Source organism: Coccinella septempunctata, chromosome 1 (genome assembly GCF_907165205.1).
Source record: "Coccinella septempunctata chromosome 1, icCocSept1.1, whole genome shotgun sequence".
NCBI classification, from domain to species: Eukaryota; Metazoa; Arthropoda; class Insecta; order Coleoptera; family Coccinellidae; genus Coccinella; species Coccinella septempunctata.
In genome coordinates, this window is record NC_058189.1 from 41,284,230 (window position 1) to 41,303,690 (window position 19,461).

At 35.2% G+C, this 19,461-nt stretch overlaps 1 protein-coding gene across 1 annotated transcript; it reads left to right on the forward strand.

The window, feature by feature from the left end:
* Positions 1-1,258: 1,258 nt before the first annotated feature.
* LOC123321684 (P-granule-associated novel protein 1-like) lies at positions 1,259-15,120 on the forward strand. Its single transcript, XM_044909413.1, has 3 exons — positions 1,259-1,514; positions 10,907-11,638; positions 13,754-15,120. Exons 1-3 carry the CDS (start codon positions 1,465-1,467, stop codon positions 13,764-13,766), a joined length of 795 nt encoding a protein of 264 aa, XP_044765348.1. The 5' UTR covers positions 1,259-1,464; the 3' UTR covers positions 13,767-15,120.
* Positions 15,121-19,461: the final 4,341 nt, after the last annotated feature.

The following is a 19,461-nucleotide window of genomic DNA, read 5'->3' on the forward strand; positions in this document are numbered from 1 at the left end:
GATCGTTGGACACGGAAATGAAGAACTTTAAATCATCAGCGAACATCAGAAATTTGCAATAAAGAAAGCAGGTCGCAATCTTATTTATGTAGATTAAAAAAAGTAAAGGTCCAAGATGCGAAGATCGAAGATCTATGGGGAACAAAACAGAAATATGAAATTTTTTGAAGATGATGGTGTTATCTCCGCATTTTCGGGATGGCATTATCTCATTTTATGTTAGGCTACGAGCAACATTTCTTGTGGTTCAAATAGTCACTAACGATGGACTCCACAAGTGAACTTTATTTATTTTCAGTGCCCGGTAAGTAAACAATCAGCGTAATACTGCCGTTTTCTTTCATTACTTTTGAGATACAAACGAAAATTATAGTTTTACAAATAGTTACTAACGAGTAACGAATGGAAAAAAAATTATCTCTATATACAAAAAAGTCGGTTCTCACTTCGCATAGCAAAAAAATGTAGAATTTTCGAAAAATTTGCCTGCTGAATTAGCATTGTGTTGGTGTCATTTTCCCATTATAGGTTAGGTTACAAGAAAACAAATTGTGTGTTAAAAATAGTTACTAACGATGGCCTTTCCAACTGTATTTTTTTTTCGCGAAAAATCGAACAGTGGGTGCCCGTGAAGTTAGCACCCAGCGGAAAATTTTGGTGTTACAAATAGTTACTAACGAGTTACTAACGAAAGCAAACAAAAATTTTTTTCATTTTCTAAAAAGTGGGTGCTGAATTCACGGAAACCTCGAGGAACAAACCAGGAGACAGAGAAAGTTGAAAGATATCAGGACTATCTCTGTTTTTATTTCATCTACAGGCCTGATACCAAATAAACTATCCAAGTACTTGAAGAAACTCAAAAACAACAAGGTTCTTCAAAATTAGTACAGTAGTAAAAAAATTTGACATCATATACCTATATGTTGTTATACTCGCCTTGAAACTCTTGTCTTCATACTTTATCCCAACTCTGTATATTTAAATCTCACGCGTACGAAGTACAACATTATGTATATACTTTCTACCAATTTCCGAAATTGATTACAGAACATTAATCAAACCGCTATTCAATAACACACGAATGTTATCATCCGATTGAAAGCTCCAATTGATGATAGTTTTAAAAATAGCACCAATTAGATAACCTCTTTTCAACGTTACGGAATTCTAATTCATGATTTCTATTCAGTTTCAATGGATCAATTAAGAAAAATCAACCACGAATAGATGTACCGCTCTTTGTAGTGGAAGTGCAACGAGTATAGCATCGCATTAATCGAACCTATTAGAAAATATTCTGTTTGACATCAGTATGCCATCAGGCACGTTCGCGGACATCAATCAACGCTCAATTGTTTTAAAATTGGCGCCATTTTGTGTGACGTAGGGTCGTTGATAAATCAATGTTAATGAAGTTATTAGGAATCCACGCTGTTCTAGTGCCTGTTGTCACAACTTAAAATGGATATTCATTACGTGAATTTGGTGATTTTAATACTGAGCTGTCAAAGGTATGTTTTTATTCACTATATTCTTTTTTGAACAGCACATTGTGAGGAACCAATGTCATATTTTTTATCCACAGCGAATAAACCTACAAATTTCTATTCAATGATTTTATTCATTTGCATGAAACTATTGTGAAACGAGTCAATAGAAATCCGGACAAGATCGTAGGTTAGTTTAGGTTAGAGCACACTATTCGGTTCAAAAATGTATGAAGGTTGTCTGCGAAGAAGAAGGGCAAATGGATACAAACAATTATTTCATCATTGTGACATGCGTTCCGATTATATTTTATGCAATAGCTATTAAAAGCCACATAAGATATTATAAATATTTGGATTCGCAAATTTTAATGGAAATGAGAAGGACAGTGACCTTCAGTCTTCTTTACATAGGTGATTTTGTCAAATGGTAATCCGGATTTTGGATTTTTGAAAGTGGAAAAAATTATTTCATCTTGTTTAATAAGCTAATCATTATGTATGAGGGATTTAAATCGATCAAGTAGACAATGATTTTCTCATACTGAAGCTGAAATTTTCATCCTGCTTGTTCATCGACAAGAAATACTATTTCTTAGGCACATTTATCTTTGGGTTTCTAAGGCTGGGTCCAAACGTAGGCACCGCACCGAAGGAAGACTGTGTTGTTTGTTGTTTTTATGGCGGTAATACAATAGTTATTTTCAGGCTACCGGCTATAATACCCGGAAAAAGTGGAGGGTGGTTTAGTTGGTGAAAGTCCGACTCAAATCAGCAGCGGAAAAGGCAACATATTTTCAAAGGACCGACTACGATACGGTGTCTTGTGTCTGTGAGGTGCCTACGTCTTTATTCGGCATTAGCATGTTTTTTGCTACTGAAACATTGCAATTGCATCAAACATTTGAAGACAAGAAAAGAATAACAAAAGTTCAATTCTCACTCCTAGGTTATTTCCCTAATATTTTCGGCGTTATATCAAGATTTTGCATCCTAATCGAAAAATAATTCATACCTAATGCCTGATCCAATGGTGTTCGAACATCTATCACAACGTAGTTCGTAAAATTTTCGCTTTAAAAAGATTACTCTATATATGGGGAGCCCAAGAGAGATTTACTCGAGCGTGTACCTTGGTCCCTGAGTAGAGTACCTCTACCGAAAATTAGACTTGTATATAGGAGGAATTATCAAGGACAGCCTGTCACAATAAAAAAAAACAAACGATCATTGTATCATACATACTCAAGAGTGTCGGATTAAGATATATACAAGCTAATGATTCAAGAATAACGGGAAATATATATTCTGACAGTTTCAGTAAGCCGAAACAATAATAACAAAAATGTTCGGTATAACATTTTCTAAAAGTTTCGTCCGAAGCAATTTTTTTCAAGTTCGAACGTTTTTGAGATATATGGCAATGAATATACGAGGACGTATTGATATCTAGTTAGCCTAGACCAGTTCCATGCATAAAAAAAATATTGCGTTACTATAGCAACGAACAATAACTCATTAGAATTGTCAGTGTGAAGTTTGAGGTCAAAAAAATAAACCAGAGTTACACAATAAATTAAAAGAAAGAAGATGTCCACTGAAATTGTGAAAATCGAAAAATTGGAGTATCGAGCCATCATCAAGTACCTATATTTAAAAGGGTTAAGAGGTAAGCAGATTTACGAAGATATCCTCAATACCCTTGGTGATCAATGTCCTTTGTATGCGACGGTGAAAAATTGGACTGCAAGCTTCACAAGAGGTAAATTTTCCATTGAAGATGATGACCGATCGAGAAGGTTAGTTTCTGTATCTGTCCCCGAAAATATCGATGCAGTTCATGACATGGTTTTATCAGACCGTCGAATTGGGCTAAAACGGATATCTGAAGCACTGAATATTTTATACGAAAGCGTTCATCATATAGTTCACGTCAATTTGGGCATGAGAAAAATTGCTGCAAAATGGATACCCAAATGTTTGAATGTTGACCAAAAGTGTGCAAGGGTAGAAGCATCGCGTTCGATCTGTGATCGATTTGAAAACGATGTAGACTTCTTAAACCGAATTGTTACTATGGATGAGACTTGGGTACATTTCTACGATCCAGAAACAAAGCAACAATCATGGAATGGCGACACTCTGGTTCTCCAAGACCTAAGAAGTTTCGTGTCCAATAATCTGCTGGAAAAGTTCTTGCTTCAGTTTTTTGGGATTGCTATGGAGTAATGATTGATTTTTCGGATAAGGGTAGAACAATAACCGGAGATTACTATTCGACATTACTGACCACTCTACGGGAAAAAATTAAACAGAAAAGACGCGGAAAGCTATCCAAAGGCGTTTTGTTTTTGCAGGACAACGCCTTTGCACACAAATCTCATGTTTCCATGCAAAAAATTCGTGATTTAGGGTTTGAATTACTAGAACACCCCCCTTATTCACTAAATTTGGCTCTATCCGACTATCATCTCTTTTTCGCAACTGAAAAAGAGGTCGTAAATTTTCTTCCAACGAGGAGGTAATGAAAGATGTGGAGGTCTGGTTTGCAGAGCAAGAAGAAATATTTTTTTTGAAATGTCTAGAGACTTTGCAAGTTAGCTGTAATAAATGTATCGAATTAAAAGGAGAATATGTTGAGTAGTACAATATTTTGACATTGAAATTTTGTTTGGTTCTATAGTAGGCTAAGAATTGTTCAATATATCCTAGTACATTAGATTGGGACTCTACTTTGACCTTGTCCTATAGCATGTATAGCTAAACTCCACGCTCTCTTCAACCCCTAGCTCGAAAACGGTCGAGTGTATGTAAAATTGCACAGATTTTTATCACCTCCAACTTTCATAATGAATACAAAAACGATTAGAGGTACAGGAAGGGAAATATTAAAGAAAAATGCTAATCCCTCATTAGTGTCAGATTAATGGGTCAGCACGTCTACAACACCGAGATTAACCATCTTTATGAAAATCTGACGCGCTCGAGTATGTACAAGTAACGATTTTGTTTTGCATTTTCAAAGGACCGCTGTTCCCTTGAATCACGTCCGAATTGCCAGCCTCTTGAAAAGTAGCTTCCTTTGAGTCCAATTAAAGAATCCTCTGAAAATCTGACAGGTTCAAAAAATGTTATCTGTAACGTTTTCAACTCTTCCGTACGACCAGCCCTACCACTCAAACCGTTAGATTAACATGAATTCATTATCAGAGACACGTAGCGCATATACAGTATCTTAATAATCTGGCACCCTGGAGAATGTACACCTGACGATTTTTTCAAATCTTTTTTCTTTCTACCATGTAATTTTCAAAATCCACAAAGTCTACACGACGCTCGAGTGAATACCGATTTAGCATCGTGGGCTCCCCAACTACTATGAGTTAATACCAACAATACCGTACCCATAATAATTATGCTGTTCGCGTCTCAAACTACAGAAGCAAGGTGTTCGCATTATGTTGTGCCTTCGACTATTGGATTTAAATTAAACTTAATGGTTGTGCCTTGGTCTAGTTGAAGCGTTGAAGAGATGTATATTGATAAGCGGTATATAAAACATCCTGAAAAAAATAGGTCTCTAAACTCGAAAACTGTAGGAAAAAGGTGATTCATTACTCTTCATCCACATATCGCTAGGATATGCGGAGTGGATTAGGAGTTTTGGACGGACTTGACAAGAGTTCGAGAGGAATGTCACAAGTACACTACAGTAGTCACAAGTTATCTAGATACAGGGTCATCCCCTTAGGGGGGAGGTCACACTCCATTGAATTGAATCAGGCTAAAGTGACAGCTTATTTTGAAGGTATTTCATTTTATTTGTGAAGATGCAACAGTTTGCTGAAGACATCGAATCAAAAATAGAATCGTCATCAATTTGGATCAATAAGATTCTCGCATTGGATAATATGCATTTTCAACCAGTAATAACAATCGTCATGTGTAAACAACTGGTCGGTGATAGTATTTAATTCATATGTTAATACAAGTGCAGAAAGTAATGTTTATAATCTCATTTTTGATAAGATGAAATATTTCATTTCTTTTAGATTTTACAGGTGATCTCATTACCAATTTTACAGTTTTTTGTGAAATATAAAAATTACATTAAATGCTGCTTCTATCCCTTATTATTGTAAGTATACAGTGTGTCAATTTGAAAAGATATCAACTTTAATCAGCCCACATGCAAACTCAGAAAAATTGCAAAGCAAAATCAGAAAAAATGCAAAATTAGCTAAACTTTGGCTAGTAGGGGGACATTTTATGCGGTTGGTTCCAATCAATTTGTATTAACCTCTGCAATCTCAAATAGAATCCTATTTAGGATTTCAGGGGTAGCTGTCATCACGATCATAAAGGATTGATACAAATTGACTGAAACCAACCTCATAAAATACCCACCTACGAAACAAACTTAACCTTTCCCCGCATTTTTTCTGAGTTTTGCATGGGGGCCGAGATATTAATTGCGGTATCTTTTCAACAGATTTTACCCATAATAATAACATTTTGAACTCAGTACCCAAAAGGTTGCTCATGACTATGAAATTGATAATTTAATGTTGAGATACGTTAGTGAAATCGTTAATTTGGATGACGCTTGATGAAAAATGAGTAGGTTCACATTGAAAAGATAATTCGTACGTCGAATAGAATAGTTGGATTTATAAACAGAAGCTGTAATGAATTTAGAGATCATAGAGTTTTTATCGGAGGGTGATATGTTTTCATAGAAAGTAATTTAACACTCGTATTCGCTATCTGGATTCCTCAATACGAAGTCCATTATGGAAAACACTTATGGAATGAAATTCTATATGTCCTCATATTAGGAAATCATCAGAAACAATAGGACACATCAATTTTCAAATTTAGTGGTTCACCTTTTAAGCAAATATACAAGGTGCCTCTCGCAATTCTGACACAGTTGGTAGTATTTGATTTTAAATGGAACATCCTTCATATTCATATATTTTTCGAACCTCCTTGAAATAGACCAATGCTTGGTCTTTTATGTACAGGGTGTACCAAGTTCGAGGGCCCATTAGACGTTTCTGGAGAACTGAACCTATTTGAAATCTGAAAATTGGGATTATGATATTGTTCGACATTATCTACTGAGCTAAAATATTCTTGAAGCGTGAGCACTTTCAGTTATACAGGGAATGGAAATAAATTTTTCAAATTTTTTTTCTATTTTTTCGTTTCTGATATGATAGAGTACTCAATTACGAATATAATTGTGTTCAAATCATATCAGAAAAGAAAAAGTAAAAAAAATTTTTTTTGAAAAATTTACTTTCATTCCCTGTAAAACTGAAAGTGCTTAGGCTTCAAGAATATTTTAGCCTCGATTTTAGGTCAGTAGATAATGTCGAACAATATCATAATTCAAATTTTCAATTTCAAATAGGTCCAGTTTTCCAAAAACGTTTAATAGGCCCTCGAACTTGGTACACCTTGTATAATACCGGGTAGAAAACCCAGGGAGGGAAAGAACGATTTCAGGGGTGAACCAGTGTCTTTTTTATTATAACTTGTCAGTGTCCACCTCTACTGTTAGTACGATTCTCTGCTGGTGGGAAAACACGAGGGGGCAGAAAACTCTTAGAGGTGAACCGCCGTGTTTCTTTGCCGTCTTAATCTGCTAAGTTCCGACTTCATTCCCCGTTAAGTGTGAGTCTTGGTTCTGACTTGCCCAACATCTAGTTAATTTTTCATTTCACATTATTCAGAAAATCTCTGTATTATAATTCAGGCTATTGTTGGACCATTTTTCTACATGTCCTCTTGAAAGATTAATCTTACCTCCATGCAGTCTTTATTCTCATTCATCCAATAGTCACTATTACACGAGACTAAAATCCATCAATTTGCAAGGATATAAACTAGTATCAGTCAAGTGATACAGTACAATAATGTGGAATTGTCAAACGGTCTACCATACACAACTAAAAGATTTTCTCGATATGATATACAATGCAAAGGTGGTGATTTCACGGAGTCAATTGAATTGGAGGAAAAGGTGATCCGATCTCGAAAGCGCCTCGTAGTCCGGGAGGCAGGGGCTTTTTTTTCAAGGAATTTCATCCCGGCTGAATTTAATACTGTAGGTTGTAGTCACATTGCAAATGACGAAACCGACCGTCAGCTTCAATACCATCGGTGGGTGCGGGCGTGGGAGGCGGCGGAACTTGGGAAAAAATGCGAAATTTCAAGTGATTTTATCCCGGCTGAAATTTTTTATATGTAATATTAATGTTAAATAGAAACAAAATAGTGAAGTCAGCCGATAGGCGGAGGGTGGAAAATACGTCAGTCGAGCGCGCGAACTGGGAAAAAAAATTTGAAAATCAAGTGATTTCATCCCGAATGAAAACACCTCCATATGATTTCTTACATATATGGAAATATAAAAATGACCGTCAGCTGCGTGTCTAGCGGGGGAAAGACCGTCAGTCAGATCATTGAAAATTCCGCGCGCCGTATATATATTTTTGCTCTGACTGACGGTCTTTCCCCCGCTAGACACGTAGCTGACGGTCATTTTTATATTTCCATATATGTAAGAAATCATATGGAGTTGTTTTCATTCGGGATGAAATCACTTGATTTTCGAATTTTTTCCCCAGTTCACGCGCTCGACTGACGTATTTTCCACCCTCCGCCTATGGGCTGACTTCACTATTTTGTTTCTATTCAACATTTATATTACATATAAAAAATTTCAGCCGAAGATTAAATCACTTGAAATTTTGCATTTTTTCCCAAGTTCCGCCGCCTCCCACGCGCGCACCCACCGCTACTTGACCAGCTGACGGTCAGTTTCGTAATTTGCAATGTGACTACAACATACAGTATTAATTTCAGCCGGGATGAAATTCCTTGAAAAAAAAGGCCCTGCCTCCCGGACTATCGGGTCTTACCGATTCATTCGCCAGCCAGAACCAACACTTTCAGTTACCGGACAAGTCGGAGCTCAGCCTTATAAGTTACGGGTTTGCAGGTCGCGAAACAACGTACTGCAGTACGTTGTTTCGCGATTCGAACCGTCGTTCCAAAAACGCCAAAAACCGATGTGTGTGGTGAAAAACCGTCGTTCCGAATCGTCGGTTTTTCACTACATACATCGGTTTTTGGCGTTTTTGGAACGACGGTTCGAATCGTGGCGATTCGAACGGATGGAAAAGAACGAAGTCTGTGGGCGGCATAAGTCTGCTCCTGTTTTTCGTTTCCCAACATCTTGTACAAACTTGTTGATGCGTGAACCAGTGTTTCGCATGTGTAAACGTGTGAATGCACCTAGAATGAATATAATCTTTCAGTTGCAATTTTGTTGAATATTTACTATTTGAGAATACATACTTATGTTATTCTTTTAATATTGTTTCATCCCATCTCGTTTTAATAAACTGCACTACATGGGTTAGGGATATTGACTTAAATTGCGAAAAAATATAGTTAAAATAGGATTCTTGTGATGAAAATTCATATTAATATGATTTCTAGTTAAATTTAGCCTGTAGGTCTGCAGCGTATACAGGGTGGTTAAGAAAAATCGAGTAAAATTAGTAAGAATATCAATACAACGTAAGGCCTCCACGGGCATCAATAGCAGCTTGACATCTTCTTTGCATACTACACACGAGGTTGTTGAACATTTCTTGAGGAATTCGGTTCCATAAACGGGGCAAAAGATCTCTCAGATCATTTAAGGATTCTGGGGTAGGTTGATGATTATCTAATCTTCTTTGGAGCATATCCCATGCATGTTCTATGCAATTCAAATCTGGTGAGTGCGGAGGTATTGGTAAATGTGGAATACCAAGCTCCTCGCGCGCATTCTCAACTATGGCTGCTCTGTGCGGTATAGCGTTATCGTCTAGAAATTGAAAAGTTTCACCAATAGCAGCGTGAAAATTTGGCGCAACATTGTCAATGACATGCTCCCTATAGTGTAAGGCGGTCATATTCCCAGGAAAAATGTGTAGATCTGTGCGCCCGTTGAAACATATACCGGCCCATACCATAACACTACCCCCTAGGAATGGATGGACTTCTTGGACATAGCGACGATTACGGGGTGTGCGTGGGATTGTCCATACCGTTATTCTTCGAGAATCTGAAAATCGTCCATATCTGGATTCATCAGTGAAAAGGACACTACGCCATTGATCGTTCCAATTGATATGTTACCTTGCCCATTCCAGTCTTCGACGCTTATGGTCATGTGTTAATGGAACTCCTTTTAATGGACATCTTGAACCTAGGTTCACCTTTCTCAAACGTCTTCTGATGGTTTCGATGGAAACTTGGACCTCATCTGCATTTTGAAGAGTATTCCGTAGCATTCTACATGTAGATGTAGGGTTTCTTCTCGCCGATACGGTGATGAAACGATCCTGAGTAGCTGTGTTTTTCGTCGCCCACCAAGCCTTGGTCTTTCCAACACGGAACCTGTCTCCCTGAACCTATTCCAAAGTCGAGATATCACACTTTGGCTGACTTGGAGCCTTTCTGATACAACAACCTGAGTTAGGCCACCCTGTAGCATTCCGAAAGCCCTATTAGCCTCAGCGTCCGTTAATTTACGTCTTGGCATTTTCATAAAACTCGTTTCAAATCGCCGTTGATAAACTCACTTCATTTCAAAATAAGAACATTCATGAAGCATATGCAAAGAACCAAAATTCAGAAAAAAGGCGACCAGATTGACGAAATGTCTCATACTGATTCAAGTTGTTATTGAGTTTTAAATGATTTTACGATATCCCTAACTCTTGTGGAGCAGTATATTTTCATGGAAATGTACCTGTTTATGTTACCCTATAATTAGAATTTTTCCTGTTGGGTGAATAAAGTCAATTCTTTATTATTCACTATTTATTATTAGAAGAAGAATATTTTCATACATAATTATGGCACATCAGTGTTTCCATCGTTTTTTCTTAAGGAAATCAACTCTGTAAATAATAATAATGAGAGTTTATTGCCATAACAATTTCATACAATTAATTAAATTTTTAGTGAAAGAGGGGGGGCATATCACTGAACTATATTTTCCTACCTACCCAAATCATTGTTGAGAAAGAACAAGATGAAATGGTACGGAATTAAGCAAATAATAACAATTAAACAGAAAAATCATATAACATTCAACTCGACAACAATTATTCCAACCAAATAATTGCTCTGTTTTCATAAATCCAACAATTCTTAGTGGTAAACATTTTCTCTGATAGCAATATTTCAGTGGACGAAAATTTTTTTTGTCAAATACTGAATGATTTCATATGTATAAGTGCGGTTGTGCGTACTACTCTGATTATTTCTGACGTTTCTTGTTTCCACATGCATTATTAAAACCAATTCGTTTCATCAGTCAGATTGAATAAACGATATTTTTTCAGGGTAACAGCCTCGGTGAAAGGAAACTCGAACAATATTTCCACCGAACAAACTAATAACGAAGAGGTCAGTTGGAGTGGAAGACAACTTACGGATATTCCCAGAGGCAGCTTGACTATAAAACAACTGGATTTGGCATACAACAATATTCTGGTCCTTCCACCGAACGTATTTCAGAACAAATCATACAGAGACCTGGCAGTTTTGGATTTGCACGAAAACAGTTTATTCAACGTAAGCGCATCGGCTTTCAAAGGAATGAAGAAGTTGCGAAGTGTTGATTTTTCCTATAACAACATAGAAGATCTGGATACTTACACATTTGAGCAAAGCAGAAAATTGGAAAAGCTCGATCTAACTAGTAACAGAATTACATTTACAAAATCCAAAGTGTTTTTGGTGTCTTCCACCATGAAAACCTTAGTATTAACAAAGAACAATATAGACGAACTATATGAACTCACATTTGTCGGCTTAAAGCATCTAACTAATCTTATTTTGGATGAGAACACCCTGAACAAAATACATCCAAACTCTTTCAAACCTTTGCCTGATTTACAATTCTTGTCATTATCGAATACAAGGGTTATGCATTTGGGTGCTTCCATGTTTACACAAATACCAAGGGTAATGAATATAGAATCAACCCCTTTGGCCAACACATTCAACCCACCCTTGACGAGGATAAAAAAGGATCAGGTGACGAATTTGCTCCGAGCAGAAGAATACTATAGGTGAGTGGTTTTTTAATCTTAAATATAAAAGATGGGGTAACATTGAGAAAATATCAATATACCTCCTACTACTGATTTAAATGAAAGAAATGAAAAAAAAAAGAAAATTGGAAATTGTTTTATAGTACAATCGCGATAACGTGAACAGAATAAAACCAGCGTTGTTCACCAAATAGAGGTTGTTCATGTTACCGGAGGTCACTGAAATACAAACTCTACAACATATTGCTATACAGGTTTATTATCTTATAAAACTAAAATACATTCACAATGGTTGACAAAGTTGTGAGATCTTAGTTTGCACCTTTTTGGGTAGAAACAATGTTGTTTACGCTATTGAGCTGTTCGAACGAGCGCGTGTTCACAGTATCGCGATCGTACTGTATTTGAATTTTGTATGTATGTTGACACTATTAGTTGGGGAGCCGACGATGCTAAATCGGGATTTACTCGAGCGTCGTGGAGACCTAGTGGATTTTGAAGATTAGGTGGTAGGAAGAAAAAAAGGTTCTATGATGTATGCACTTTCAGCGGTGGGGAAAACGTCTGCAGGTTTTCAGAGATGTGAAAAAACTCGTCAGGTGTTCATACTCGAGCGTGTCAGATATCGAAGATATCGTATATGCCCTACGTGTATCTGATAATGAATTCATGTTAATCTGACAGTTTGCGTGGTGGGGCTGGCCGTATGGAAAAGTTGAAAATGGTGAAAAAAATTTTTTCGAGCGTGTCAGATTTTTAGAGGATATGTTAATTGGACCCAAGGGAAGCTACATACTCTCCAAGGGACTGACAATTCGGACGTGACGCAACGTCACAGCGGTCCTTTGAAAATGCAAAACAAAATCGTTACTTGTACATACTCGAGCGTGTCAGATTTTCATACAAATAGTTAATCCTATTGTTGCAGACGTGTTGACCAATTAATCTGACACTTATCAGGGGGGGTTTTCTTAATCTGACAACAACAAGGAATTTTTTTTAAATATCTCCCTTCCTGTACATCTAATCGTTTCTGTATTCATTATAAAAGTTGCAGAGAATAAAATTCTATAAAACTTTCGTTGTATAGAGCAGCACAAACTAGCTCGTCCGACATGTTTTGGGATGAAGAGCATATAAAGTGATATAAAGCATGAAGCTTTCATAATATCTAAGAAATAATGTCCAAAAGCCAAAACAAAGGAAAGCAGCGTTCATCGTCATGTCATAACTCTAAATCTTAGTAGGACTCAAAACCATCTGACCTCTAATCATAAGAACTTAGCACTGAACCATACCAAAAAACATCAAAAATACAATTCTGGCATATCTGAACCATAGAACTGGAGAAGGTTCATTGATAATTCAATGAAAAAGATTCATTTCAGTTACTTTGTCGCCTGGAAATAAGGGGTAGTTTGCGTCTAATCCAGTAGTTCTGATTTTGTTGCAGACTTGTTTATGATGTCAGCCTGATGAATAATCCAAGTTTGTGACCTCGAGCGCCTAACGCAACTTTGTCAAAAATCTAAAAAACGGCGAAGAAATCGTGTTTTTCTCAAATTTTGGCGATTATTTCCCTAAAGGACTAGTTTTTGAAAAAACTTTTTAAGGACGTTTTCAAAGAAGACTGAATTTGCTGCAATGTGATACTAGAGTTGTCTCTGTGGTTTTATTCTGTTGTTTCCGAGATTGACGCCCGTTTGCACCGCTTACCACCCTTAAAAGTCCCTATTTGCTAGGTTCCATTTAGACTTAGGTAAGTCAAAAATCTTCTCTTTTGCACCGGAACCGCTTAAAGGAAACTTAGCTAAGGGACACTGACATTTGGCAACGCTGTAAAATTATTGAATTGTTGGTACTCTCGACCTACTTGACGGTTTAAAAAGAAAAATTTTTATGCTTTCTGATAAGAAAACCTTCTTCGGTTAATAGTAAAAGATTCCTTGAAGACGGCTTGCGAATGCTAGATTAAATTATGTGAATAGCTCGATAAATCCTACTATAGATCGATTTTTGCACAGTTCAACAGATATTGACTTATTCATTTGATGTTTTCTCTTTAAACAAATTCCGGTCATGAGTGATTTCGGAAATGAAATTGATTAGTCTCATTATGTCAATATTTTTCAGATTGGTAGAATAACATTGGCAAGTTGAAGAAATCTCAAGTTTTATTGAGAAAAATACAGCTGCTCACTCCAAAATGAGGGTTGTAGTGTTTGAACTACAAATCAACAGAATGGACTGGCTGGTGGGTGTCAATTTTCTGAAATGAAAATTGGTGCGCGATGTCGAGAGTGAGAGTTTATGTTAAGTATTACTGTGTAAATATTTAGATTTAGGAATAATGTGTAAATGTTTAATTTATAAATTAGAATTGAATCTCCATTCACCAGAAACGCCCAACTGAATTGAGCTTTTGCTAATGAACAATCAATAAGAATTATTAGCATCTCTTCCAATTTATAAGAATATTTTTCATTAGAGGCATTGAAGATAATTTGAAGATAAAATAAAATAAAAACTGAATTACAGGAGTTAATGTTCCGCTATCGCAGTATCATCTTCAGGTTAGTGAAAAACATGTTATTCAGTTTTTAGGTTAATTATGGATTTTCATCAAGTATCGGCCATATGAATTCAATATTTGAATTGACTAGAGTTCCTGTGTGTGTTGCAGATACAAGATGTACAACAGAGTTCTGTAAATGAAACTTTGTTTTGGAAATCATAAACAAAAGGGGCAGTATCTAGAACAAAGTTATTAAATTGTTTTATATTGATTACGAAACTAAAAATGAAAAATTTTAATAGAATAACACTACTATAAATGTACGTCGATAGATTGATGAAGATTTTATTTTTGAATAAGTAGGTACATGAAATCCCAGCACAAGCCCAATTATTCAGGTTGAGCATGCTGTACGAACAATTTTTATGTGGATTGGGGGTGACAATTATGTGTTATAAGTTGATTACAACTGAAAAATTACCTGCACTTCGGGAAAATAGGTATGAATAGTTGGGCGTTATTGACTATGAGTAAAATTTCTGGGTGCACATAAAACACATAATCAATGCTCATGTTTTCAACTTTAATTTAATAGCTAACAATTTTAACTTTAATGCACACTGATGATTTACTTAAAAAGTCCATATTCTCATCAATAGCCCCTACATAAAACAGTAGCGGCTATTGGATTATTCAAAATCTGATCCTAATTATTGATTGAATGGAGTCTCAATCATCCAATAATAATGACTGTTTTTTTAAATTCCATTTCTGGAACTTTTTCGTCACTTTTACTCATATCAAGAGAAAACCACTTGTATATAGTTGCTAATATTTATTCATAAATTTCTCCACTTGTAGTTCTGTTTTTGATAATAATTTTATAACGACAGCTTTAGTATATTTAACCAATGATGAATTTGTGATTGATTTCTTGTTATTTATTAGAAGCTTCAATAAAACATAAATAAAGGGCTTTAAAGTAGTTTTATATTCATTTCCTCCTCATATAATATCTCTTCCAGGGTCGAACCGATTTTGGGAACCCGAATTGAAGAAAAATTCTTCGTAGTATGAGGTTGGTCGGAAATTCAGTATAAATTATAAGTTAAATAATAATAATGAAGAGGAGGTACTCAAAGTTCCGGAACATGGGTAGGTGTGAAAAATGATTTTATGCTTTTCTGCTGAAGTATACCGCGTCTAGAAAAACTTTAGAGTTGTAGATGATTGCATTATCTACAACTTTTTCAAATGCCAATTTTCAACTTGACCTCAAATTCATGGATGAAAACTCAAATCACTCATTAAGAGTTCATGATGAAAATCACTGACCATATAGATTTCGATGTGTTAATTTGGCAGTAATTTTTTCTAGGCAAGAAATGGCTTTCTGATTTTTCAGGAGTTACAATTTAAAAAAACCGAATTTTCAAACCATCAATTCAGTTAGCGAAATTTCGAATTTCAAACGCTTACAATGCTCCTTTTCTTCATTGAAAGCTCAAATCTACTTTGAAATAAAAAATAAATTTTTTGTATGAATATGAAAAACAGAAAATTTATTTTCAAAATAAATTTTTCAGTAGACTCATTTTTTATTACATATGATGGTTTTACTTGATGTAATAGAGGAAATTTCATGTGATACAGATCAAACTTAAACCAACTTCATTGAGAATTCCTGAAAATATTGTTAAACAATAACCGTACATTCAAAGCCTTCAGGAGATAAGCGTAAAGAGCTATGTAAAAATTCTTTTAAAATATCAATTACTTCATCACAATACATATTTCTAATATAAATTAGTTGCACGTAGTCAACACTTAATAATTAAGATTTGCGATTTATTCAGATCGATTTTTGTTTGAAGGTTTTTCTCCATTCCATCTAGTTGGTGTTGCTTCCGATTTCTTCAAGTTCGTCTGAATCTTGCATTTTCTCAGATTCTTCGTTTTCATTTAGGTCTTGATTTTCCGTATTAATTGAATAGCACGTATTCTTTAAGTCTTCAAGTACTTCTGAATCACTTATGTTTTGATACGGCATAATTTATTTTATGAAGAAAATTCGATCTTAGTATCCCTCAAATTTTATTTATTTATACTATTGACCATGGACGAATAATCTCAAATTGTATTTTAATGTTGTCTTCTTCTTCATCGTAAGTTAGGACTTAGGACTAGTCCTGTGTTTTCATCAATGGTTTTCTGGCTGCTGTTGGGATGACGAAGACCAGCTTTCATACCATCTTGTAGGTGGTCGTCCTGGTGGTCGGGATGTATTTGGTTTTTCTTCCTTTGCGATCTTTGCCAAACGGTCATCCGACATTCTGTCCACATGGTCTCGCCATGCCCTTCGCCGTTTTCTTGCCCATCTCACCACATCCTGGATGTCACATATCTCTCGGATTTCTTCGTTTTTTTTTTTAATGTTGTACTTACTCTTTTTAATGTTGTACTTGGAATAATTTTATTAGAAATATGAAATATAAAGCTGATGCTTTCATTTCCTGAATGCTTTTAATATAGGGACTGTACGGTCATTGTTTGAACAATGTTTTCAGAAGTTTCTCGAAGAAGTGAAACTGTAATTTTTCGAAATTTTCTTCTCATTTTCTCATTTTAAACCATAGGTACTATGCAATAAAAAATGTTTCAAACAACATTTCACTATTCGAAATATTTATTTTTCATTTCCTCGTTAAGTTGAGAATTCAATGAAGAAATTGAGTAAACTAAGGAAAATTTGGAAATTTCGGTTTGAAATTTCGCTTTTTTTTCAATCGTGACTCTTAACAGAGAAATGCATATTTCGCTTCATAAAAATTGCTGCTCATTTAACACATGGAAATCTATATGTATTTTCGGATATCTTATCTGAACCGGTACATATTTGTTGCGGAAAAAATATTAAGTTTTTTGCGTTTTGATCCATGAATTCAACAATATTTTTTTCTCTCGTGTCGATATTTAACATCCTATTCATTTCATGACGAAGTGAATTTTGCATCTTTATGAATTTAATCAATACATTATTGAATATTCATTTCAGTTTTCATTTGATCGAGTACATCAATTTTTTGAAGCGTAACACAGGGATGGGTTTTTATTTTATTTTTTTGGATATCGATTGAAATTCATTCTGGTTATAGTTTATCTTGCTATATATATATATAGGAGGTATATGGTTAGATTCGGAATCTAAATTTCAAAGGTCATTTTATATATATTGCCCAATTAAAGAAAGGTTATATGAGTGCTGGCGAATGCTGAAAAAAAAAGAAAAATCTACAGTAGCACTGAAAAAATAGGGTGTTGAATTTTCCGGGCCAACTTTTTGTCACACATACAAACAGGAGTTTTTATCAAAATCCTGAAAAAAGTAAAATGTGAGATAAGTGCTGACAAATGCTGAAGAAAAACTGGAAGAAAATCTTCTATATAAATGGAAAAATGACTATTGATGTTTTCTGGAAAATCTATGTATGGCCAAAAAGACATTTTGTTCGAATCCTGGAGCAATTGAATGTGGAAAATACTAGTTGACGCCGAGGGAAACATTTCAAAAAAGAAGTGTAAAAATTTACGATACAATTTTCCAGAAATATCTACTTATATTATGACTGAAAGATTAACATACAAAGCATGTTTCTTCAAATTCCTGCTTCATGAGGGTAAGAGCTCTATTAGAGATTGAAAAATCTGCAAGGTAAAGGAGTCAGGATATATATCCATGAGCAACACTGCTTTTGACATTTTTATAACGTTCTATTTGTATGAAGAGTTCAAACTAAGATCTGTTCAAACTTTGTTGGTACTAACTGCAGTCCAATTGCTCCACGAATAATCAGGGTTTTGGAATACTTTCATTCAGTGCTTTTTGTGTATAAAATTTTGTTTTCACTTATTTTTTTCAATGAATAGTTGATAAAGATAATTCTATTTCCTATTTCTTGTTCAGTGAACCTTTTTCGTGAATTATTGTATTGAAATATCTACTTCTCGACGTCTCGGAAATGAAAAAATTAATTATTATTATACTTATGAAATCTGCTGCCTCTTCTACAAGGTAGAAATGCGGCCACCCTACATTGTTTACTTCTTCCACTAGGTTCAACAGAAACTTGTCAGGTATCTAATATTTTTCGTAATACATATGTATATCTATGTATCTCTTATCCTGATCAAATAACAGATTATAGTGGTCAATCTCGTCAAAAACTAATCTTCCAAAATTATCAATTATAAAATGATAAATAACATTGTTGATTAACTTCACCGAGTTCTGAGAGTATCTAATTATAAAAGTCAAGACAAACATGAATTCCTATGAGAAGATCAAAATTTGATTGTATAATAAAATTCTCTGTAAATTGTCTGCTTGATTTCAACGAATTTATTTTTCATCTTCAGTTTGCCATCGCAATTAACATTGAGACATCGTTAAATACTGTTCCACGTAGTCATCGCATTTCGCGTAAATTATGAATGCACAATGTGTCCGCGGATCAAAGTCTATCATCGATAATTTTGCATACGTATATCCTTTTCAACACTTCATTTGAATATTAAGTTAGACGACATAATTCTATCCCCTGTATCCGGTAGAGTTCATTGGTAAACAATAATAACTGCTGAATACTTGGTACACCTGATTCATTATGCGATGCAAAATTCAATATCTGATTTGAATATTGTATGATAATCGAAAAAAGTCGAAATGGATGCCTTTACAACTACCTAAGTGAAACATGAAGCATTTCCTCTTGAACCGAGTTCGGAATTTATAGGATATACTGATGATCAAATGGGAGCTTTTGGATGATTACTTTGTGGTTTGGAAGGAAAAAAAATGAAGGCAACTAGCCCTAAGCAAGCCATAGATGCAGAGTGTTTCATTGGGAAACGGAAGTATTTAACAGGCGGATAGGTGCCATATAGGTGGCACCACGGTGGTTATGGAGATACCAGATTCATTGGCTCATACTGTCTTCGCAGCCGAGATACAGAATGTTTTATGAATTTTGCCCGTTTCTTCCTGAGGCCATATCAGACGAACTATCCGGTATATTTTCTTCATATTTGGCAAACGTGTTTCTTATTCAAAGCTCATGTATCATGCAATAACCGCAAGCAAAATCCAGGTCCAGGTTGATTCATAACAAAAAATTATGAATCGTTTGAATCCTTGAAACAACACCCTGTAAGTCGAAATTTTGAAAATCTGTTTCAATATTTGTGGAGACCACAAAAAAGTAAGCTAGGCGTGTGCTTTAAATTTTCGCGCAGACAGTTTTACTGCACAAAATTTTAACGTAAAAGT

Coding starts and splice junctions, on each gene's coding strand:
- LOC123321684 (XM_044909413.1), top strand. CDS start 1,465: ATGGATATTCATTACGTGAATTTGGTGATTTTAATACTGAGCTGTCAA. Junction 1,515..10,906: donor TTAATACTGAGCTGTCAAAG/GTATGTTTTTAT, acceptor ATATTTTTTCAG/GGTAACAGCCTCGGTGAAAG.